Raw genomic sequence first — 25,413 nt, 5'->3', positions numbered from 1 at the left:
CTGCCTCAGTTAGAACTAGGCAGATGTTTTGAACAACACAAAAGCTGGCCAGCTCCCTTGGCCAGGAAAACAGGAGGAACATTGGAAAGCCAGCACAGTCTTGGTCCAGCTCTATTTCTTTATGTGTTTATATTCATTTATTAGATTTATATAGTGCCCTTTGTCATAAGATCTCAAGGCAAGAGTGGTTCCAATTCCAAATTTTGCTTCTGCTGTAAAACCCTCCAGTGCCATAGTCCTAAAATATCTTTTCAACTCTGCCCGAGGAGTGTTGCTAGGCCTTTGGGGACTTGAATAACCAGTTGGCCGGGCTGCAACTTGGACAAATGCAACTGAGGCAAAGGAGTTCTGAGGTAAAAAGTGAGCTTGGTTCAGCACCAGGTATGACTGGACACTTAGATTGGCCTACAAGTCTCCCAACACAGTCTTTCTAAGGAAGATTATACAGGAAATTTGTGGCTACTGAATTAGTGACTTCTGAAAGGCAATTTTCTGTTTTTAATGTTTATTTCCTCTTAAAATAATAAATATGGCGGGTGGTGGAGTCTTAGAATACAATATGGCGGGTGGTGGAGTCTTAGAACATGCTAGCTAAATACTTATCACTTTTTTTCATCCCCCCCCCAGGAATTTGTGAGGCTCACTGTGTCTGATATACTTGTGACATTTGTAACCATACTTGTAGGAGATTTCCTCCGTGCTTGCTTTGTCAGATTTGTCAACTATTGCTGGTGCTGGGACCTGGAGGCTGGATTCGTAAGTAAATGAACTGTAGATGAAGCAAAGTTCTTGTCTTATAATAGAGTTTAACCAATGCTTTGAGCCACATTTTAATTCTGGTTTCCCCCCCACTGAAATGTAGATTTAGAATCCCCGCACTGCAGATAAGGCTAGTGTAACTGCTCAGGCAGGCTGGGGCATGTTATGACTTATAAATGTGTCATGACACTCCATTTTGCAACAACTGCAGCATCTGAACTAGCCTTAAGGGCAGTGGCATACAGAACAAATGACGGTAACCTAGCCTTGAGATTGCCAATGCATTGATCGCTATAGCCAGGCTCTTGTCTGTCCAGCAGCAGTTGAAGTTGGCAAAAGGCTTTGTCTAGTCTGCAGCAATCTATCCTGCATGGATTTAAAAGCCAGGAAGGTAAAGATATGCTAGAAAAACTTAAAAGTCCCAAAATCTCAGATTATCAATAGTCCAGGACTCACCAGAACATCAGGCTGTGCAGTGCATGGTACTGTCATGTGGAACCATTAATGCGCATATATAAGAAAGACAAGATTATTCTCAGCGCCCTACCCCACCCCGTTCAAAGATGGAACTTGCAGGGATACGGAGGAAGCTGAACTCTACCAACTGCCCGAGTTGATTTGATGTCAAATGCATCACGATAAACCATGCCCACAGTTTTTAAAATTTAATGGCAGAAGTGTGGGGAGGCAATTTTAACTGGGAGCCCAGCCCATGGAGAAGTTTAACCCTTCCCTCCACAATCACGATCTAAAGAGGGGGGGGACCCTTTTCCTGCTATAAGTCTTATGGGGGACGACTCCCAGTGCTGTCAATGGGAACATTTCCCCCTAAGGCTCATGACCACAGCACGGTGGGGGATTTTCATTGGGATCACAGTGATCTTGGGCCCGTCATGAAGGCTGACCTACCCTCCCTGGGTTATTATAAAGATAAGTGTATGTGTGCCACCAAGCTCCCTGATGAAAAAGTGGGATGTAAATATGACAATAATAATAATATTAAATAATAAAATTCAGCCTTCCAACGTCTGCTGTTTAAAAAACAAAACACTGATGTGGCTTCTAATTACATCTTTCCCATCCCACTAACAACATTTGGGCATTCCCACCCCCAAGGCAAAAACTGGGACAACAACTAATAGAAGCAGCACATATTTGCCAGCAACAGCTTCCAAAGAATGAAAGTTGTCTCCTGTAAATAAGTACACAGATGGAATATATGAGAGCTGATTAGCACATTAGGCTAGAGAGAAAAAACTGAGTCATTATTAGACAGCTCATTATATCTCCCAATTTTTACACAGCATCTGTAATTCTTCTTTCCTGACAACCCCAACATTATATAATTCTCCATCTATGGGGTCACATTGTTCCCGCTTGTCATTCCAGCGGAAGACAGGCAGTCTTGAGTCACGCATATTGTTTCAGCAATCCTATTATTGTACTCCCAATTTGCTGCTTTCCACCCACTCCCCAGTTTTGGCGCTGCCATCAGTTTCTCTAACAAGGTGGCGGCTTGGTTCAGCAGGAGGATGCATAAAACCCTACCAGCAGATGGGAATGGAGGGTTGTGTGTCTTTATGTACTTATCTGCAGAAATACAAGTAGAATTCATTTTACCTGAGATGCAGAAATAAGGGATCCGACAAACGTAGCATATGCTGCATCCAGTCAGCATTTCGCTAGGTCACTATTTGAAGGAATTATTTTTTTTAATCCACTTTTAAAAAAAATGATCAAAAATGCAGAATCTGAGAGACAAGGGAATGGTCTGGTGCATATCTATACAGACCATAATGTTGGCGATAGAAAATGACTACTGTGTGTTCGTTACCACCCTACAGGTATTAGTTTCAAAGAGGATAAATGTACAGAAAGCTTTTTACAGCCATTCAGTGATAATTTTATATCTAATGCAACAATAGTTGAATTAGGGTACTCCTTTTTGAAATGAGATATCAGCGATCTCTAGGCCCCTTTTATATTTATTCAAATAATCCAAAGGGTAAAAGTGAATGGAAACCCAATGTTTTATTTCAGGTGAGAATGCTTTATTTTCCCCTTGATATTTCTGTAGTCCTCCAATACCAAAATTTAGCATTCAGTCATATTTCCTCTTTTTCATTACAGCCTTCATATGCTGAGTTCGATATTAGTGGCAATGTGCTCGGTTTGATCTTCAACCAAGGAATGATCTGGTGAGATACTCTTGTCTACTGTAGCCCTTTGCTAGAGAAAATGCTAAATTAAAACTTAAGAAATGCACCAGACTGAGGTCTGCTGTGCATTTTTGAAGGCCCAACAGAGACTCCATTTCCTTACGGTCTTGCGTAAGAGCAGTGTCAAACAAAAACTGATGATCTCCTTCTACCGGGCCACAATAGAAAGTGTCCTTTCATACTGTATAACAGTGTGGCAAGCTGGTTTGACAGCCACGGACAGGAAGTCCCTACAGAGGGTGGCGAATACAGCACGTGACATAATGGGTTGTCCTCGGAGTTCGCTAGATGACATCGCGGGAGACCACTACCTCAGGAGAGCGAGGAAAATTCTTAGCGACGACTCACATCCTGGCTAGCACTTCTTTAATCTCCTGCCTTTGGGCAGGAGATACAGAAGTATAGTCAGCCACACCAACAGGTTAAAGAAGAGTTTTTATCCATGGGCTGTTGGGCTGCTGAATGGGAAAAAAAATAGTGGTGTAATTGACTTCCGACAAGCACACAGAGCGTGAACAAGACTGAGTATATGTGGGGGGGAGGAGGGGCTCGTTTAATTTCACTGCACACAGGTGGGGTAGTGACAATAAAGGTTTTTTATTATTATTATTATTATTATTATTATTATTATTATTATGATGACTCTTCTAATCACTCAGAAGTGCATGTTAGACACATTTTGGTAACTTTTACTCAGAACGGTGGTTTTAGAACTACCTATTTAAAAAGGTTCTAGGATAATCACACAGGTCCATAGGATGTAGTGTCAACTTACGCAAGCTGAGAATCCGTCAAAGAACAGGGGCGAGGAAGAACTGCCTGTTCAGTTTGTCACTAAAACAGAAATGTGGAACCCATTCTCATGGGGTTCATTTTATATATGAATGATGAGCAAGAGCCTACATTTTTCCATATTCTGCAGCCCAGGGAAGGTCCATAGCTCATTGATGGAGCATCTGCTTTGCATGCAGAACACCCCAGATTCAATCTCCATTATCTACAGGCAGGGCTGGAAGAGACCCCCATCTAAAGCCCACGAGAGCTGCTGCCAGTGACTAGAGAGCTAAACTGATCAGTGGTCTACAAGGCAGCTTTCCATCATCCTACGTTCCTTGATACTCACTGAATACTCCTTCCCTCTTTTCCCCATTCACGTATGCTCCTTAAAATTTTTTAGCCTGTGCACCTGAAATTGAGCAAGTGATATAGATTCTTCTTTCTCAGTCCAGTGGGAGGGAGAGATGGATCACGTGACACGGCTTGGGTGACTTGAGCAGGCTCTGCGCTGTTTTTTCTCCTGCCTCACCCAAGTGATAGCTCCACTCTCTGTCCTACTTTCTGTTATTTCAGAAATGAAAAAGGAGTTCTCATACCTTGAATTTAGCTGTTCAATCTCCCTCTCTCCCCTGCTCAGTCATGGGACTGGGAATTACAAAAGAAAAAAGAAGTCAAAAGTCAGGCTTGGTGCAAAGGACAAGAAGGCAATGTTTTCTTCTCAAATAAGGAAGAGAGGAGCCAGCCTCATAAACAGCCCCTTATTTTTCTTCATATAGGCCCTTTTTTAGAGACCCCAGGGCTTTAGTTTCACAGACCCCCATGTGCCTGCCCCAGATATACCAGTGAAAGTCTGTGGAATCCTACAAGTCCAGTAAGCCCACTAAACAACCACATTGCCTCTTGTAAGAGACTATCTGGGGCAGCTACTCCATCAAGTTCTCCTTAAAGCCCAGACAAATTCCACAGCTGGAGGACCTCCTGAACCAGTCTCTGTTTATTCTCAAGGCAAGGGCAGGTGCAGGGCAACCCAGTCAGATGGGGAGGGTCCAAATAATAAATTATGGTTATTATTAGGCCAGAGGTCCTTCCAGCTCACAGTTATGCAACAACAACAACAACAACAACAACAATAATAATAATAATAATAATAATAATTTATTTATATCCCGCCCTCCCCAGCCGAAGCCGGGCTCAGAGCGGCTAACAACAGTAAAAATAACACAGTTTACATAAAATCACAATCAATTAATTGAAATACATTCTAAAATCAATTCAGAGTCAAATTAATGGCAACATTGGGCTAGAGTTCTATGAGGAGTACAGAAGAAGGGGGTCAGACTGTGCCTTGGCCAAAGGCCTGGTGGAACAGCTCTGTCGTGCAGGCCCTGCGGAAGGATGTCAAGCCCTTTAGGGCCCTAGTCTCTTGTGACAGAGAGCTCCACCAGATTGGGGCCACGGCCGAAAAAGCCCTGGCTCTGGTTGAGGCCAGCCTAACCTCCCTGTGGCCCGGGATCTCCAAGATGTTTTTAGTTGAAGACCGTAAGGTCTTCCGTGGGACATACCAGGAGAGGCGGTCCCATAGGTACAATTCAAAGGCCACTTGCAGCCCACTTTGTCACTCCAACACCAGGGAGTTCATTTTGAAACAGACAGGGGTGTGGAAACCTTATCAGGCTTGGTTCCATGCCCACACCTTCTATAAGCTCCTGTTGGTGTTCCAACATGTCCTCCATCCATCCAAAACACATGGCTACCTTCCTTCATCTCACCCACCAAGGCAATTTTATTGGTGCACATTCCACCTAGATGTTTCTCTCATCCTGGGACATTGAATGGGACATTGGCTACTTACTGTGAAAGTCAGTTCTGGTCCAGCATGAAGGAGACACCCAGTCCCACTGCAGTAGGTGGCTGCTGATGTGATAGAGCTCAAGATGTCTGGTTCTGCCATGCTATCTCAGAGGAGGCTATCCGTATGCTGACCTTCTTTTCGCTTCAGCATCCAACCTTTCTACTGTCTTATGCACTACAAAGGAACTAAGCTGGAGCCTCTTCTGCCTGCTCAAGTCACCCAAGCTATCTCACATTATTATCCTGTCTGATCTGGGTAGTGGGTGGAGACAGCTCATCTGGATGTATCCCTAATGCTGAAACCGAAGGGACTGTCATAAGAAGTAGCTATGGTTCCATTTTGCAAGCCAGGCAGGGGAAAGCTCTATTTTTAAAGAGTTTGCTTTATAGTACAATCACATTGTTGTCGCTAAGTACTTCCTTCCTGGCAGAACTTGCTCTGAGTCCATCCTTAATACCAGGCTCCTATGCTCTTCTATAGTTCACTGTTTCTGAAGTGGATGCAGCTAAAGCCTTCCTGAAAAGCTTTCTATATTTCTCTTTTCTTCCTTCCTTACAGGATGGGATCCTTTTATGCACCAGGACTAGTTGGCATAAATGTGCTACGTCTGTTAACCTCCATGTATTACCAGAGCTGGGCTGTTATGAGTAGCAATGTTCCCCATGAGCGCGTGTTCAAGGCCTCCAAATCCAATAATTTTTATATGGGGCTCTTGCTGTTGATCCTGTTCCTAAGCCTATTGCCGGTTGCCTACACCATAATGTCCCTGCCTCCCTCCTTCGACTGTGGACCATTCAGGTATTGGGGGATCCTGGTGGAGAACACCTCCTTAGCATGAGACCAGACTCCTGCTCATTTGTCCTACCATGCACACTAGACCCGATCCTATGCACATTTACTGCTGTGTTTAATGGGCCTTATTTCCATGGAAGAACATACATAATAAAGAATTTCTCTTAATCTTCAGGGTGACGGCCAACAATGCCGTGCTGCTTCCACAATGGGGCTTTCCTTGTCCTCCTCTCCCCTGCAGCATGCCTACCTCCTAAATCTGCTCCAGACCTTTGCAGACCCTCTGAAGCAGACCTTGAGTGTGTGCGTGAATTACAGGGGATAGTCCTATCAAATGTGCTGGTGCAATGTTAGCTATTGCCCTAGATTTTCTTATCAGCCCCGTAATTACATATTTAATAGGTAGAGGAGCGTCAATTGTTGTGTAACCTTAAAGAGTTTTAAGTGTACTCTGTTACTCCAACTACTGCTAGCACATTGGACACTTGCTGTCTCTCCTGACTTTCCTGACCAGTGTTTTCTTTCTTTCCTTTCCCTGCCTTACCTCTATGAAAAGAGATGAGCTGTTGAAGAGTAGGACAGCATCCAGGGTGAGCAACTGACATATTAAAGGAGAAGCCATGGACAGTGAGCAGTCTGGTGTGCCCTAGGAGTCTTGATATTCCCTTGTTGCAGAGGGAGCCGCCCTATGGGGAACTATATAACATACCCTCCAACATTTCTCCAATGAAAATAGGGACATCCCATTCCATAATGATAATTTTACTATTTATACCCCACAGATCTGACTGGGTTGCCCCAGCCACTCTGGGCAGCTTCCAACATAAATGAAACATAACTAAATGTTAAACATTAGGAAAACTTCCCTATACAGGATTGCCTTCAGATGGCTCAGCAGTCGGATATCTACAAACCTTCCAACTTTTTTCCAATGAAAATAGGGACATCCTATGGGAAAGTGGGATATTCCGGGGTGAAATCAGAAACTGGGACCAGCTTCTCTAAATCAGGGATGTCCCTGGAAAATAGGGACACTTGGAGGGTCTGTATATAAGACTGTGCACTTAACCTGGAGGGACGCGGGTGGCGCTGTGGGTAAAACCTCAGCGCCTAGGACTTGCCAATCGCATGGTCGGCGGTTCGAATCCCCGCGGCGGGGTGAGCTCCCATTTTTGGGTCCCAGCTCCTGCCCACCTAGCAGTTCGAAAGCACCCCTAAGTGCAAGTAGATAAATAGGGACCGCTTACCAGCGGGAAGGTAAACGGCGTTCCGTGTGCTGCGCTGGCTCGCCAGATGCAGCTTGTCACGCTGGCCACGTTACCCGGAAGTGTCTGCGGACAGCGCTGGCTCCCGGCCTATAGAGTGAGATGAGCGCACAACCCTAGAGTCTGGCAAGACTGGCCCGTACGGGTGGGGGTACCTTTACCTTTACCTTACTTAACCTGGAAGATGGCAATGTAATGGATCAATACATAGACTAAAACTCAAAGTACCAGAGAAGTCACACAAGCTTCAGAAATAAAGCCCTGCTTTCCAAAGCAACTTTTCCCATCGCCTCCCCATCCAAAATCTGCAATGTAATATGACTGTAGATGGTAAAAGAAAAACAGAAACTGACTTCTTCAGAATATTCTCCACTATCGCTGTATTAATAAGCATTTCTTACTGCCATTCTGCATCAGCTCCACACAAATTGCTCCACAGACTGGATTAACATGTCAATGAGCCCTAATTTGATTTAGTAACTGTTTCTCGCTGCACTGCTGGCTCTGACTCAGCGTGGAGCCAGTTCAGAACAAATTGTTCCTTTTGCTCCACTGTCCGGACCATTCTTTTGTTAATAAGCGGTGTCAGTAGCAATCTCTTCTCAGACTTTTGAGGGAAGGAGGAACGTACAAAGTTTCTTTAGATTATTTTAGACAAGTCTCTTTGCATGTAGCTGTTCTACCCTTTAAGACTGCATCACGGCAGACTGGTCTGTGGTCCACTTGACCTTGCACGTATGAAGAATATGGTACTGTATAATGTCTGCTATCCTGAAGTAACTAGATGCCTGCGTTAAATCCCAGCTGGTAAATAACCTACCACACTCTTGATAGTTGTGAAATGGTTTAGGTTGATAAAAAGACATTCTTGATCCAGCTCCTGCTGAACACAACACACTGTACAAAAGTTTCCAAAGATGAGGATTGCTTGTCATGTTCCCTTTAGAAAAGAAAATCGAATACTGCCCCCCATCCCTAAGTCTGTGTACATGGAATTTTCACTACCTTTTATGTAACTGAAAACAAATTTCAATTAAATATTATGTTTGGGAAAAAGACAAAATGGATGCATGCACCTGCGTCTTGACATACTCAAAAAGAACTACACAGTCTTGGAATTCCTCCGAATGGTGCATTTCTGAAAGAAGTTGATAATGGCCTCTAATGAGTACTGCATGCTGTCATTTATATGTACCTGTTTACCATTCCAGTGGGAAAAAGAAAATGTACGATGTAATCCAAGAGACCATCCAACACGATTTCCCACCCTTTGTGGCCAAGATCTTCGGTTATGTGGCAAATCCAGGACTAATTATACCCGCCATTCTACTTATGATGTAAGTTGTTCCAATAGCCTGGGGACCTGAGAACGAAGAAGAGTTTTATTTTAGCAAGAGGTATCCTTAGGTTATTGGTTTAAAATTTGCTAGGATTTAAAATGTCGTGCTGTGTGTGTAGCCTGAAATCAAACCAACCATTAATGGATTATGCAGAACTTGTCAAAAATGTCTTCTCACCCTAAATCATCTTCACTCCTTATATCCGTAATACAAATTATTTTTCCACTGCAGCAAAAACAACAATATGTTTTTGTAAGCCACTTTGATATTTTTAATGATATGGTTATATATATATTATAAATATTCTAACCTTTAAACACCTGCTGAAAACTTTTCTATGCTGCCAAACCTATCCAGGCAATTAAGACAATGTATTTCTTTAATAGTTGATGGTCTCTGATTTTAAATTTTGCTGTGGTTTTTATTATATATAGATTCTCTTAAAGTGCTTTGATATTTTTTGCTAGAGTTGTAAAAGAAAGAGGTTTTTTTGTTTTTGTTTTTTGTTAATAACTGATGGAAAATGTGGATATTAACCAAAACACTCATGAAAGTGTTTAACTGATACTGCATTTCTTAGATCAGTATTGAGAGAATGCATGAATGAGGCAATGTGTTTTGGTCTCCCAAATAATTAAACCTGCCTCTTTTGTCTACTTTTAAGCCATCGTAAGGTGTCACAGAAATTTAACTGATATTTGATTTTGTAGCCTTGCTATATATTACCTGAATGCTGTGGCTGAAGCTTATCAACACGCCAATGCGGAGCTGAAGAAGAAAATGCAAATGGTATGTTTGTATTTTAACAAATTAACTTGCAAATGAAAACACCACAGGTGTTTTGGTCCATTGTTGAACCACATGGTTCAAAAATCCATGTGCCAGTTCATGTGCTAATTGCTACATTCCTAGCATTCCCTTAAGTACATATTAGCTCATCCCGAATTACCTACTTCTTCTTTATATATTAAAACCACATAATAAATTCTCATATTCCTAACTTTTTAAGATGCACTTAACACTGATATTAAAAAATGCTGCAATATTTTTGTTATGTACTGAGTTGAATAGGATCCAAAATGCAGCAGTCTGATTGGTCCTAGAACAATGCAGCAGTATGATTGGTCTGCAGGAGCCACCCAATTCAGTTACAGATGGAAGTGAATCCACAACCTGATTGGCCTACAGGAGAATTCTGGAATTAGCCAATCACGTGCAGCCCATTGTGTAAATAATGTATATAAAGCAGATACTTTGGGGAAACTTTCATTCCTCCTCACCACTATGAGCTGAATAAAGAGCATGAAATCCACTCTAAACTCTGAGTATATTTCAACCTCTTTCTGTTGGGCCTGTAAGACAGAGCTATTCCGCCTGGCCTTTAATTTGAATTCAGCCTGATATTCTATTTCTCTTCTCTTCCCTCCCCCTCCCCTTTTATGAAGATTACCCGCTCTGAGACCCCACAGCTAATTCTCCCCTGGCCTCCTCGCTGGCCCAAGTAGGACCAATTCAGCCAGCTAGCCCTGGGGATTATCTAATTGATTTTTGAATTTTATTGTTATTCGTGTCTTTATACCGTTTTTTATGCTGCTTTTATAATTAAGTGTTTTAAAGTGTTTTAAATTTGTTGTTAGCCGCCCTGAGCCCAGTTTTTGAACCAGGAAGGGTGGGGTATAAATAAATTATTATTATTATTACTATTAAAATTCCACTTTTCTCTCTCTCCATGATCCTCCATCCCTGCTTAATTCAAACCTCTGCTGCTGTTTAAACCACAATTTCCCTCTCAGTAGCTCTTTTACCACAGCAGAAGTTTAAGTGGGGAGAAAGAAACTCTGAGAGGAAAATGGCAGTTTTAAACACTGGCAGAGGTTTGAAAAGCAGGGATGGCAGGACACTGAGAGGTCGTTTTTTTAAATGAACAAATTGGTTTTTAAGAGGAGAAATAGCAGAGATGAGCACAACACAGAAGCTGACACCAAAAAGCTAACACAACAGAGCTTTTTCAAACACCCTTCTCGCTATACCCAAACCTTGTTTTAAACTGCCACTGTCCCATCCTGCTTATTCTATTTACCCTGGTATTGTTTTAAATTCCCACTTCCCGCCCCTCAATGTTTATCCATCCCTGCTTTACTCAAACCTGTGCTGTTGTTTTAAACAATTTATCCTGTCCTGTTTCTCCATTCTCATATGTATGTATGTGTATTTATTTATTTATTTATTTATAAACAGATAATTGCTGCATTTCAGGTAATTTTCCAGTTTTCAAAATATCAGGATTATGTTGAGTACATTCAAGTCTCGTCCTCTGTTTTAGTTCTGCCTTAATTTGTAGCTTTTACCATAATTATTTTTTAAACAATGATGATGATGATGATGCCTGAGAGCTGTGTCTGATGCTAGTCCTACTCGGCGTAGGCCAACTGAAATTAATCAGCAGGACGAGCTGAGGTCCATTAATTGCAAAGGATATGACCCTAACGTTTTTATGTGCCATGCTCTGTAGCAACGTGAAGATGAGAAAAACAAGAAGAATAACAAAGCTTCCACTAATCCCGCAATGCAAGATTTGGAAGACTTGCTTGTTCCACGTGCAAAGGCCATGGATGGACCTAAACCAACAGAAGGTAAAAACAGGCCAACACACTGGCCTTCAATCAATGCTAGCCAATGTAATTCTTTTGGTAAATCCCTGGGCTCAGTTCAGTGTTTTGGTATTGGTATACAAAGGTATAAACAACTTGGGAATCAAAAACCTGAAAAAAGGACTAAGATTTACTGAGGATGCCCTGGCTGTTATTCCAGTTTTAGTTTCTGTTGGACAGGTGACTGCATGAGACAGGGTGTTCTCAGTGCCATGTTGTTCTCATTTAGGCACTAGGTGAAAACTAGGTTTACCCAGGCCTTTGAAATATAATCAGCATTCTTGGTGACACTATTTCTCTCTCTCTCTCAAAGGTGAGAAACCTTTTTTTGACCAATGAGTGGATTATAGTCTGGCTCACTTTACAAAGACCATTTTAAACATCATTATGCCATCAGGTGACAACTTCAGTGCTATCATTTCTGGCCTAAACACGGACAAAGGATTTTTAGCATTGTATTAATTAGCTGACCAGTGCCAGGATGTCCGTTACACCTACTAATTATGTAAAATACCACTGTTAATTATGTAATTCTCAGGTTTTACTTGTTAGCATTTCATTGCCCTCTGACCTCACTGATAGACACTTAGCCAAATCCTGTGTATTCATGAGGATACACCTGCATGGGACTTGGGTGACGCTGTGGTGTAAACCACTGAGCCTCTTGGGCTTGCTGACCAGAAGGTTGACAGTTCGAATCCCCGCAATGGAGTGAGCTCCATTGCTCTGTCCCAGCTCCTGCTGACCTAGCAGTTCAAAATCACGCCAGTGCAAGTAGATAAATAGGCACCACTGAGGTGGGAAGGTAAACGGTGTTTCCATGTGCTCTGACTTCCGTCACGGTCCTCCGTGTGCCAGTAGCGGTTTAGTGCTGCTGGCCACATGACCCAGAAAGCTGTCCATGGACAACGCTGGCTCCCGCGGCATGAAAAGCAAGATGAGCACTGCAACCCGTCGCCTTTGACTGGACGTAACCGTCCAGGTGTCCTTTACCCTTTTTACCTTATAGTCTGGCTCACTTGACATAGATCATTTTAAACATCATTGTGACATCAGGTGACAACTTCAATGCTATCATTTCTGGACTAAACAAAGGATTTTTAGCATTGTATTAGCTTCCAGTGCCAGGCTGTCTGTTACACCTACTAATTATGTAAAATACCACTGTTAATTATGTAATTCTCAGGTTTTACTTGTTAGCGTTTCATTGCCCTCTGACCTCACTGATAAGACACTTAGCCAAATCCTGTGTATTCATGAGGATGAATGCATGCATCTGGTACGGTGGACTGCAGTCCCTCTGGAGGTTGATGTTGAACTATTATAGAAGTTTAGCTAATGCAACAACTAATAGAGATATCAAGGGGAATTTAACTGCTTGCCTCAGTGGCTTTGCTGTGCACAAAAATAACAGCTAAATGAGATCTGAAGGATGCATGGATGGGTTAGTTAATATGCGAAAAAGCACTGAATGTTCCTTTCCTTTTACAAGATAACAAGCCTGAGTCTGCCAACATTAAAAACACTCCTGCAATGAAGGAAGAAGCAAGCACCACCAGAAACAGTAATCCTGAGAACCCTGCAAGAGGAGCCACACTCCAGCCTCCTGTTGTAGTGACTCGGCCACCAAGCCCAAGAGGCGGGCTGCCTAACCAACCAAGACCAAATCCAAAGATGCCACAGCCTAGGGGACCACCCCCTGGAATGGGAAGGGGTAAGACTCATTAACTACCATTAAAATACAACTCATCTATGTGTACTGGAAATGTATGCTTGCACATCAATTCCTGCAAGTAGAAATTTTACACATCCACATTTGAGGTCTAAAGTACATCACTGTCAAAAGTCCATCATATAAAAACAGCCTTCTGTGGTCACTTCTCCAAACCCCCTTTTCCTTTTGAGCATATGCAGTGCTTAAACCATCAGGAGCATGTCTTTTTTGAGGTGGGTTCAGAATGAGCAATGCTAAGACAACAGGTCCCCCATTTATTCTTTTATTCCCCTTCCTTCCCTCCCCCTCCCCCTTTTTATGATTACCCGCTCTGGGATCCCACAGCTTATTCTCCCCTGGTCTCCTTGCTGGCCCAAATAGGAGTAATTTCGCCAGCTAGCCCTGGTGATTAGATAATGTTTATTGGATGGATTTCCCCCCTAAATTGATTTTTGAATTCTGAATTTATTGTTATTCACATTTTATACTGTATTTTATGCTTTTTTGTTGCATCAATTAAGTGTTTTATTTTGTTTTGTTTATTTTGAATTTGTGTAGGAGCGGTTAGCAGATAAGCAAAGGAAACCTTTGCTTATCTCTTAAACCTTTGTTTAAACCCTGAGCCCGGTTTTCTGAACCAGGAAGGGCAGGGTATAAATAAAAAAATATTATTTATTATTATTTGAAAATATAGACCTAGGACTGAGGTCAAGCAGCATGAAAAATAAGGTTGCAAATGATTATGTTTTCATTCACTTCCAGGCTTTTAAGAAGTTATCTTTAGATGCATTTACATGAAAGAAAAACCCTGAATGTCTCTTTAAAGGTTGTAAGTTTTCCAATAAAAAGCAGCTACATTTTAAGAACTGTTAAGAGCAAAATAAGTGACGTAAAAGCCACTGCTTCAAAACTTTACTCCAAGGATTCCACTCCCTGCATTCTCACCATGACCAATCTGCAATATAACATTACTTCTAACCTACCTTTCATGGTGGGTTCAAATGCTAGCAAAATATGTGAATTGATGCAACTCTCCCCTCCCTGTGCACTTCAAGCCCTCTCCAGCAAAAATGTCCCATATTTTGGCTTGAAAAAAGCATCCTGCGGGATCCCATAGGAATTTTTTTTCCAAACCTCACTGTGGCAGGTTTAAGAACAGGTGTGTTTTGTGGCCTTTGACTTTTATTGCTTATGACTTTTGTTATATTTTGTAAATCTTTTCATGTCGCAAGCCGCCTTCAGCATGGCTTAACTATGAAAAGGTGGCATGCAATTAAACAATGTTGTTGTAGTAACAGGTCCTTGGAATTTGTATATTATAGTATGTCCTTGCGTTTATTTTCCAAACCACGACTGACATTTAGCTATTGCTCGGACTCCGATTATCCCATTAGTGAAAGTATGTGTGAATTATATGCATGTTTGTGTAAAAGAACTGGCATAGAGCTATAATTAACTTTAAAAAAACTCAAAGTTTTGCCAGTTATCGATGAAAGACATTCCCAGTAAAGGGATGCTTCTTATTGGAGAGCTTGGGTCGGGTCCTCAAGTCTTTTGCCTCCATACCAGGGGGAAGAAGCATTCGTCTAGCCAGACCAACCCTGCCTGAACCTCTAGATACCATTACTTGTCAAAAAGTCAAGAGAAAGCCTAATAAAGGTCTTATCTAGTATGGATCAGGCAGGGTCCCAGCTTCTTGCCTCCTCTCCAGTGGCAGGAGCCATCCCACTTTCCAGACTGACCGACTGATCTCTGAGCAGCATTGTCTTTATTGGTCTCTAGAGTGCTCCTTCCCATAAGACCAGGGTGCTATTTGAAACCTACAGTATCTGAAAAGGTTTCCTTTGCTTATCTGCTAACCGCTCCTACACAAATTCACAAGACTTTCAGCAAAGGCACATAAGCTGCCCTTTTCTCCCCATTTTTAACATACAGGCGGGTGAAGATTTCTGAAGTACAGCAAAGCTTACACACTATTTTGTAACATTTTGGTTGACCTAATAAAGGTATTGTCCTTTTTTTCTGAGTGGTTATGACGTTAAACTTTTGTGAAACACGTTACAGGTAGGTAGCCGTGTTGGTCTGCCGTACTCGAAACAATTTTTTAAATTTCGTTTTGTGGAACAAACCAGCTTCAGCTCTAAAAAAGCCCCCAATGCTATTCACACAGAGGAGAAAGGGGTTAAAAAGCACTTTGATGTGTCTTTTCAGAAATTACATACTGCTCAAAGTTAATGTGCTGGCCCAAAAGTCTACTTAATTCAAAAACATGACCACTAGCTGATAAATTTTATCAGCTGCCACAGTGGGCCCTGCCCTGTGTAAAACACGGTAAGGCATCACAGCATGGATGTGACCAAAATTATTCAAACATGCCCTGTAAAATACACAATCACTATAAAACATCCTTGGTGCATAAACTCCTAAAATTTATCAAATGTCAGATTGTAAGATTCTGTAACACATGGATCTCAGAGCACACCAGGACAACACTACATATCAGAAAAGCAAGCCAAGCCTTGTATTAAGAAAGATCTTTATTTTTCACTGTACTCCTGAATTCCTGTAGATGTACTAAGACCATTCCGTGGCAGTCCCTACCCACTCAGTTGCCTGAGCAGTGGGGGCTGCAGACCAGTCTTCAGTCGCAGGCTGTGCACTCCAGTCCTCTGGAAAAAAACATATGTAAAACCACCATCAGAAATGTTAAACTCAGGCAAACACCCCCAACCCTCCCTGTCACGTCTGAGAACTAATAAATCTCGAGATTTTATCACGGAAACCTCTGTTGGAGAAGATGGAAACACCATTGACGCAAGTGCCCAAATAATTTTACAGTTCGCTGTCATCAAGAGACGTAGTTTCATCTTTCAAGATACTTACCAGCTGGGAATGTCGTCTGTATTGGCACAGACGGCACTTGCACTCCTTCAGACCAATCAGCCACCTCAGGCTGCGGCGGAGCAGTGAATTCGGGTGCAGGCGCAGTCCATTCGCCTTGGAATTCCTCCTTTGTAACCGCCTTCTCAGCTGCAGCCTGCTCCTCCTTTTCAATCTGAGAGAGAGATTAACGCAAGCTAATGTTACAGATATCTTCTGTGATGGACAAGCTATGGGCCTGCCTACTGGTGAAGCGGCAACCAATGAGAGCTGGAGAGACCCAGAGCCAATCAGGAGAAAACAGTATTTAAGTTAGATGCAGAGCTTTAAGAGTCACAATAGAATCTTGGCATTATCAAGCACCACGCCCTAATCAACCGGGCCATGCACCTGTCAGAGAGGGCAGCAACAGATTGTCTGCAGGTTAGACAGGGACCTAGCAGATAGGTATTTGACTCTCCCCGTAGGAGTCGGGCTGTCAGTGTCAGCAATTGGGGTTTGAAGCATCTGAGTGGGGATGGCTAGGCAGGGCAACCCAGCTTTGATCCCATCAGAGGAAATTAAATCCCAGAAGGGGCTGAGTGGGTGTTGCTGGTTAGAACACTGATAGCCATTATAGCTGGAAAAGGTCTACCAAAGACTTGGTTCAGTAGAGCTGTTGAAAGGTTCCTCTGCGAAGAGTTTATGTCTGTGACTAACTTTGGTGCCCCCCTATTGAGAAACCATAAGGTGTCAATCACACATGGTGCAAACGTTAAAGAAACATTTTGCTCCAGAAGTGCCTCCTCACACTGTGATCCTCTGGGTAGGGATTGCGAGGACAGGGTGTGGGTCGTGCTGCTTTGCCAAAGCCATTCTCTCCTTTTCCTTCCTCCTCCTAAAATACCAACACAATACTGTGTGCCAATCCGAGCTTACCTCTTCAGGATCCCGGTAGAAGTAGAGATCAGGCATGACCTCCCATGGGTGCTCACGGGAAATAGTGCCACGCATACGCAAGACCTCACGAGCCAACATCCACCACATCAGGCCAACTGAATGAGCCCCCTGGAGCACAGATTAGATATTTATCCATTAGGACCAAGATTCTCAACAACAACAATAAAAAGAATCAGGAAATAATAGGGTAAATTGGCAAAAAAAAACCCCGTATTTTATTAAAAGACACAGGCAATCAAGTTTTGGTAAGACTGCTCAGCAAATTCAAAAGCAGAACAATGGGGTAAAATATATTAAAAATGAGGTAGGTACGTCCCTCAACTACCTCTATCATTTCTCATAAAGGTGTGGCAAGAATCACTATCAAACTCCACTCATTGGACTGTGAAAGTCCTTGTGGCGTTAGCGAAAAATCCTGCCAAGATTGATGTAGCACAGTTCCTACACTCAGGAGTTCATTGGCCAGAAACTGACCTCAGCTCTGAGCTCTAACTATGTGCACACAACCAGTTTCCCTCCTTCAAAACTTATTGCTGCCTTCTATCAAAACACAGCAGTAAGCTTTGACTGCAAACTTTGAAAATCACACCCAGAAAATGCCTTTAAAAGAAAACCACGGATAGACATAAAGAGAATACACTACCTTGTTGTTGCATGGAATTGCAATATCCACATAGCGCAGGGGAGAATCGGTATTGCACAAGGCAATGGTAGGGATGTTTACATATGACGCTTCGGTCAGTGGCTGATGGTCAGCTCTTGGATCAGTGACTACCAAGAGGCGGGGCTCACGGAAGGCAGCCTGGATCTGATTGGTGAAAGTGCCAGGAGTGAAACGGCCAGCAATTGGTGTAGCTCCAGTTGCAGCAGCAAATTTCAGAACGGCACGCTACAGTGGGGAGATAACAAACAAGGCTGAAATGGTTGAATTTCTTCTACAATTTATGTTGCATTTTCAACAGAGGCCTGGCTTGCATGGTTATTTTGAGACAAGTGCTGACACATTTGGTTCCTCTTTTATTCAATTTACAGATCTGCAAAAATACTAGAGCCAACCCTATCGTGATACTATGTATTTTCCCGAGAAGCCACACAATTCGCATTCCTAGACATACTCCCATACCTGTCCAGTATTCCTGGAGGAGATAACGCTCACATCAGCCGGGTTCTCGATGGCAACAATGGCACGAGCAGCCAAAAGCAGCTTTTCCCACGTTCTCTTCAGATTGATAATGTAAATACCTACATAAAACGTAACAGTGTTTTAAATAATAGAAACTGGCAACTGGACGCACTTGTATTGAATCTTGCTTCCAGACTGCAGTTGTTTGCACTCGTTCTTTCCCTCTTGTTAAAAAGATACAAGTGCACGAGAATGGAAAATGGCTCCAAAAAGACATGGGGAAGTACTGATTTCATCCTCTGGTTTGCCTTCATCTGGGAAGTGACGATTCAAAGGGATGTGCAAGTGGCATGAGGGTTCCTACACTTACTGCTTTGCCGTGGTTACACTTCAGAGGACAATTTTGCAGGAGGGGGTGCTTTCCTTCCCACTCATAGTGACTCAACAGTAAATGCAGAGGTGCATGCTTACCAAGTACAGTGGTGCCTCGCAAGACGAAAAGAATCCGTTCCGCGAGTCTCTTCGTCTTGCGGTTTTTTCGTCTTGCGAAGCAAGCCCATTAGCGGCTTAGCGCTGTTAGTGGCTTAACGGTATTAGCGGCTTAGCGGCTTGGGAAAAAGGGGGGGGGAGGAAAAAAAACCCGCAGGAACTCGCAAGACATTTTCGTCTTGCAAAGCAAGCCCATAGGAAATTCGTTTTGCGAAGCACCTCCAAAACGGAAAACCCTTTCGTCTAGCGGGTTTTCCGTCTTGCGAGGCATTCGTCTTGCGGGGCACCACTGTATTATTAAACATGCCCCTTCACTTTACCAAGCTTGGCATGGATGTGGCAGTGACTACTATCAAACTCCAGTCATAGAGCATAGCTCTCCTGGCGTTAGCGAAAATCCTGCCAGCGTTTACTGTAGCACACTTCCGACACTCAAGAGTTCATAGGCCAGAAACTGACCTCACCTCTGAGCTTTAATAGCGTGCAGCTAAAACCAAACATGTAGATCAAGCTGCCTGAAATATATCGAATCTTACTCAAGCCACCAAAGCTATTCTTTGTGACATGTCTCCATGATAAACATCAGAACACGAAGTAAAACAAAGTACAAAAAACCTGTCCTGAAATGTAAAGAACCCCTAGATGTCAGTTTACTCCTAGAGTACTGCAAGATAGGCCAGGACAAGGAACAGGGAACCTGTGACCCTTTCCACATATTGTTAAGAGTCCTCCCATCAGCCCTAGCAAAAATGGCTAATAAACAGGGATGGTGGTAGTTGTAGCCTAATAACATTTGGAGGGCCAGAAATTCCCAGCCCTGGCTTAGACATAGAACAATTGACAAAAGCAATTCACTTATTTGAATAGGCAAGTTCAGCATGTGCATTCTTGGCAAGGAATAGGACTAAAGGAAGTGAAAAGCACTAAGCAGTAGTATATAACTGAATATATAAATAACTAAACAGAAAAATGTAAAATCCAATGCTACTTTGCACTCATAAGCCACTGCTGAGTCTAGCATCGCCACAAACAACAGACTATTAAAAAAATCACCCTGACATTCTACAAGATTCTTACCATCACTTTTTCTTTTATAAATGTACTGTTCCATCTGAAAGTCAAGATTGGTGCCTCCCAAGTGGGTTCCTGCAGCAAGGAATTTGAGGACATCTTCCTCCTTCATCTGCAGAACATCAAGACCTCCGGACATTGTGAAGTTTCCTTTTAAAGCAACGACAGGAAACCTAAAACAGAATCAGCTTATATTAGTATGGGATAGGAACATCACTGTCAGGTCTCCATGCCAATCTATAAAATAAGAGCAATAGTGAACTACTGTCACTGCAGAGGCAAATATATGATTGCAAAGTCCTCTTCAATACAAGAATGATAAAAAACCTTGGATTCTGCATGTGATTTACAGTAACTTTGTGATTTAAGAAAGATCTTAATGGCAAAGGTACCCCTGACCGTTAGGTCCTGTCGTGAACGACTGGGGTTGCGGCGCTCATCTCGCTCTATTGGCCGAGGGAGCCAGCATTTGTCCACAGACAGCTTCTGGGTCATGTGGCCAGCATGACTAAGCCACTTCTGGTGAACCAGAGCAGCACACGGAAACACAGTTTACCTTCCCGCCAGAGCGGTACCTATTTATCTACTTGCACTTTGACGTGATGTCAAACTGCTAGGTGGGCAGGAAAAAGGTCTTATATAAGATCTTATATAGTGGCAATTGAAGAGGCAACCTCATCGCATGTCTGGCCTAAAACCGTCATCTAAAAGCAGCCATTAGGCTGCAGCAGAGGCAGAGATTGGAAATAGGATCCCTGCATCAGCTTTGTTGGGCTTCTCTTCTCAGCCGTTTCCATTTATGCTGGTCATTTAAAGAACTTGGAAGCATGCAAACTTGGGTGATCCTATCATTGGTTTTATGCAACCTGCTCTGGGAACCTTTTTTGGCTGGAAGATCATAAAAGTGCTTTAAATAAATAGGGCACCTTACAACAAACTGCAGCAATTCAAAATGAAAAATCGCAACCTTTATGCTAAGCCTATTATATAAAATTTATTACTATTAAGTTTAAATTGGTATCAAAATTATGTTTTCTTTATATGTTTCTAAAGGGTTTCGACCTTCCGGGGAGGCTATTAAGCAACAAAAGCCCATGATTCTGCTGCCAAGCTCAAAATATACACAACCATCATATAAAAGCAACTATGGTCTCCAATTCAGGGGAAACCATTCAATGCTTGCAATGGAGTAATATTTCTTAGAAAGGCCAAAGAAGACTACTCATCTGGGAGCTCTTTTAAAAAAAAATGGAAGCAGATATTTTGAGGCAAATTAACATTTTCTCTGTGTTTTATTTACATTGTACAGTAGATGTTATTCCGAGACTCTGGAACTCCCTTCCTAGAGAACTTAAAACCGGCTCTCTCCTTGCAGTCTTTAGAGAGACCTTACAGGCTTTTGGAAACTGACTGCAATGAAAAGGCTGGTGCAGCACCGTTTTCACCGTCCTTTTCAATATCATGTATATACACCTAATGTGTTGTCCTTTCTAACAATCGCCCCCCGCATCTATGTCCCTATTTTATCTGTAATCTGCCTCGAGTCCTTGTCAAAAGGGGGGGGGATGGCAAGGAACATCAAATTAACCATGTAACGACGTCAGGATTCAGAATTGCTTCAGCTAGAGGTGAAGCAAGGAGCGATCGTCGGCATCCATTACCTTTAGGCACCAAGGAAAAATTATTCCTATTCTCCATGACTTTTGGCTAACTGAACCGTCCAGGGCCATTTAAACAGTGTTCGGGTGTGTTATTGCTCTTGCTTGCAACGAATTTGTGTGTTATATATTTATATATTTGTGATATGTGTGTGTGTGTGTGCGTGTGTGTGTGTGTATATATATATATACACACAATATATATACACACACACACACACACACGTATATATACATTTGTGCTATATTTGTGTTACTATAGATAGATAGATTGCAAAGCGCTCTGCGGATGAAGGGCGGTACTGAAAACCAGTGATAGCAATGTATATATTCCTGATCTGGGTTAAAACCTCTGCACGGGTTGCGCTGGGGGCCTCTCAGGGCGCCTCCAAGGCCGGGTTATTTCGCTGCAGCTGCGAGGCCTCGAGCGAAGGGCCCACCAGCGGAAGGGGAACCAGCCCCGTCCTCTCCCCCAAGGGCCCCCCACGCTGCCGCCCCGGCTCCCTCTTCCTCCCCCGAAGACGCCTTTCCGCTCCCCCCCCCCAAATTCCAGGCCCGCTTCCCCGCGCCAACTCACGCGGCTACAACGCCGTATGGAGGCCTCCCTGGGGTCGGAGAGAAAGAAGGCCGCGGCGCCTCGTGACGCCTATATATAGTCGGCCGGCCCGCCAATCGCGAGGCGCTTCCGCCGGGAAAGGTGTGGTGACGTCAGGGACTCGGCGCCGGGGCGGGGGGAAGCGGGACGCGCCAGGAGGGAAGAGTTCGGCCACGCACGCGGCGGCGCCGCCTCTCACTTCCGGGGCTCTGTTGGAGCGCCGCCATGTGCGGGGAAAGCGGGAAAGGGCGCGAGACGTCGCTGAGCCACGCAGCTGTTCACCCTCGTCGGTGCGCTTTGCACAGTCAAATCCACGCCCCACTTGCGCGCTGGAGGAAGAGGAGGCGGGGCATGAATGAAGAGGGGTTATAATTAAATTTGAATTTAACTTAATTTTATTTTAAATTAAATTAATTTTAAATTTTAAATTAAATTAAATTTTAAATTAAATTAAATTTTAAATTAAATTAAATTTTAAATTAAATTAAATTTTAATTTATTTTATTAAAACTCGAGAACATATAGACTCACCAGGCCTCAGAGGATCCCAAAGTTTGCAAAAGGACAAAAAAGAAAAATTGCAGGGGAGTCTAAACAATCCAGTGAGGACTGAGCATGCTCAGTGGCCACAGAATGCTGCCTTGGGCGGGAAGCGGAATGGAGTATCCTGGAAGAGGGCATGGGCAGCTGCTCAAACCCTGAGCAGCAGCATCCATGAGAAACGTTTTGTTGCAAGTCCCCCTTACATATTTTGTATCTCTAGGGTTTAGCAACAGCACTGAGGCGCGTGGAGTACCAGTACCAGGCTGTGAGTGGCAGCAGAGGCCACTTGTTCGCCTTCCCAATATTTACCTTTGCAAGTGGTGCTTCTCCCTTCTTCCACCTCATTTAAGGAACAGCCTTGAATAAAAAGTAGCTGGCGTTTTTTGGTAGGCAGATAAGACTGCAATCCTACAGGAAGCAAGTCGTATTGAAGTCATAGATTGTCTGTGGGCAAATATAATGACATTTGGAAAGCATTTATAAAAATAAATAAATGTATATCTGTTAGAATAATAATTTCACTTATATACGTTTGCATTTGACAGGTATGTGAGGAATTTTAGTGGAAGGCTTTTGTATTTTAAAAGCACTTTTTGTTTCCCTTTTTTAAAAATCACTTTAACTGGAATATCTGCAATAAAATATAAATATTTTTAAAGGGCATACGTCTGAACCTGTGTAGCTTAATCCTGTTTACTGAGAAGCTCCATCACTCATCCAATCCCCATGCAGCCGTGTGTGGGTCCTATTCTGTGTAGATCATGCATTTGGTAAGGCTTATTCCCAAACAAGTGTGTGTAACTTCCAGTGCCGGATTTACAAATAAGGCAAACAAGCTATAGCTTAGGGCCCCACTTTCTTGGGGGCCCCCAAAAAATTAAAGGAAAAAAAACACCTGGATGTACAGTTCCAAAATATAAGATAAAAAAACAAATAAAATAAAACCTACAGACAGCAACAGTGTTTTGTGTTGTGTAGGCTCCTGTGATGTAAAGAATGGGCATCGCCTGCTAGCCTGCTCCCTAAAATATCACTGGTTTGCTCATTTCTATATATAGGGTAGGGAAGCGAGTGGCGCTGTGGGTTAAACCACAGAGCCTAGGGCTTGCCGATCAGAAGGTCGGCGGTTCGAACCCCCGTGACGGGGTGAGCTCCCGTTCCTCGGTCCCTGCTCCTGCCAACCTAGCAGTTCGAAAGCACCTCAAAGTGCAAGTAGATAAATAGGTACCGCTCCGGCAGGAAGGTAAACGGCGTTTCTGTGCGCTGCTCTGGTTCGCCAAAAGCGGCTTAGTCATGCTGGCCACATGACCCGGAAGCTGTACGCCGGCTCCCTCGGCCAATAAAGCGAGATGAGCGCCGCAACCCCAGAGTCGCTCACGACTAGACCTAATGGTCAGGGGTCCCTTTACCTTTATATATAGGGTGCCTACATTCTGCATGGACTGGTTGCATGGCAACATGTACCAATGGCTTTAGATACCTATTAGGTCCATAAATTACCACACAGCATATATTCAGGACAAAAAACAGCAACAATTGTTGACAAAGGAAAGCTGGACATATAAAGGGCCCCATTACCTTTAGTAGCTTGGGGCCTCATCAGACCTAAATCTGGCCCTGGTAACTTCAGAGTGATGTGGCCACAGGCTCTGTTCACTCCTGCGTTTAGGACTGCAATCTTCCCAACCACCTGAAATTCCACAGGTATATTTACAAGGTGAATGATCCTCATCCTTTCAGCACATGTTATGAACAAAGCAGGTGCCAGAATTCATGTTAGTTACTGTCTTACAAGATCCAAACCCAAGAGCCAACGGGAAAAACGTGTTTGGATCCAGTAGATCTTGGGCTTTCTCAGGTGTGCTGTGGCTACACCAGCAGAAGTCCATCACCTGGGTTCAGCCAGGGCTCAGCTAGCAGAGCGCACACCACCGTAACTTGCACCAGCAAAGTCCAAAAAGTGGTGGCCGTGGGCAGAACAGGCAAGGAGAGATTTACACTGGGTCATGTGACCCAGGGCCCAGTCCTCAAAACACGAGTCGGTGCTGTGGGTCAGTTTGTCTGGCTGTTAACCAGAAGGAACTGCTGTGGGCAGTTCAAGGTCTCTTCCAACTCTACAATCCGGTGATTCTTTGATCATGTCACACTCGCCAGCCAATGGTAGCTTTTCCCAGAGACTCCTGAACGGAGTTTAGAATAGGGGCACCTTAAACCTGTGTAAATTATGCCAGTTTCCTATAGCTAGGATTGCTCTGTCTGTACAAAAGTTAAGAAGCAGACCAGCAGAAACGGTCTAAATTTTGCATTGTTGTTGTGCATACAACATCAGTAAGGGGCAAACATTTCCAGCCTTTTCCGTGTCTGTGATGAGCAAAAAAGGCCTTAAACAGCATTTCTCAAGATGATGGACTATATGGAACTTGCCGAATTGACCGGGACACTCCGAGACCACAGACAAGAGACGGTGGGAGAAGTTTAAGGAATATTTGAAAAAATATGTTAATATTTAAATCTTAGAATAGCTTTGGAAGTGGATATAGGCGGTAGGGTTAGAAGTAGAAGATAGTGTATTTTATAAATGATAAAATGTGAAGTTTTTATGGTTAAAGTAAGTGGGGGGGGAGATGGTTAGAAATTATGATATATGTAAACTGCTAAAGATGAAGTAAAATGAAAATCAGATAGGTGGGACTTGGGGAAGCCCACTTAACAATGTTTAGGAAAATAAGGATATGACACGAATTTG

General features: G+C 43.2%; 2 protein-coding genes and 1 long non-coding RNA gene across 7 annotated transcripts in view; 1 reads left to right on the top strand and 2 right to left on the bottom strand.

Moving 5' to 3' along the window:
- TMC2 (transmembrane channel like 2) overlaps positions 1-13,708 on the top strand; it is a gene marked incomplete at its 5' end in the record, with an annotated part of 45,493 nt that extends 31,785 nt beyond the window's left edge. For 3 of the 5 annotated variants that reach the window (XM_083577909.1, XM_083577910.1, XM_083577912.1), the window contains 7 exons: positions 628-756; positions 2,890-2,957; positions 6,166-6,405; positions 8,876-9,001; positions 9,715-9,793; positions 11,517-11,637; positions 13,148-13,708. In XM_083577909.1, coding sequence (XP_083434035.1) covers positions 628-756; positions 2,890-2,957; positions 6,166-6,405; positions 8,876-9,001; positions 9,715-9,793; positions 11,517-11,637; positions 13,148-13,383 — 999 coding nt within the window. In that variant the 3' untranslated portion in view covers positions 13,384-13,708. Of the gene's footprint in view, positions 1-627; positions 757-2,889; positions 2,958-6,165; positions 6,406-6,955; positions 6,990-8,875; positions 9,002-9,714; positions 9,794-11,516; positions 11,638-13,147 lie in introns of those variants that run through there. The other 2 variants (XM_083577913.1, XM_083577911.1) reach the window with 2 other exon arrangements.
- LOC310745601 lies at positions 2,933-9,773 on the bottom strand. The gene is made up of 5 exons (XR_014540215.1): positions 9,731-9,773; positions 8,860-9,027; positions 4,352-4,400; positions 3,696-3,812; positions 2,933-3,356 (listed from the first exon to the last, which is right to left on the bottom strand). It is a non-coding gene; the product is annotated as an uncharacterized lncRNA (long non-coding RNA).
- Positions 13,709-15,888: 2,180 nt separating the features above from the next.
- Positions 15,889-22,261, bottom strand: RPSA (ribosomal protein SA). The gene is made up of 7 exons (XM_083577522.1): positions 22,107-22,261; positions 19,878-20,044; positions 18,312-18,430; positions 17,832-18,077; positions 17,168-17,296; positions 16,253-16,424; positions 15,889-16,038 (listed from the first exon to the last, which is right to left on the bottom strand). Exons 2-7 carry the CDS (start codon positions 20,008-20,010, stop codon positions 15,944-15,946), a joined length of 894 nt encoding a protein of 297 aa, XP_083433648.1. The 5' UTR covers positions 20,011-20,044; positions 22,107-22,261; the 3' UTR covers positions 15,889-15,943.
- Positions 22,262-25,413: the final 3,152 nt, after the last annotated feature.

Source organism: Podarcis filfolensis (assembly GCF_964270895.1).
Source record: "Podarcis filfolensis genome assembly, chromosome: 12".
Lineage (NCBI taxonomy): Eukaryota > Metazoa > Chordata > Lepidosauria > Squamata > Lacertidae > Podarcis > Podarcis filfolensis.
The sequence above is the reverse complement of the archived record's forward strand: the minus strand, read 5'-3'. Positions and strand labels throughout refer to the sequence as shown.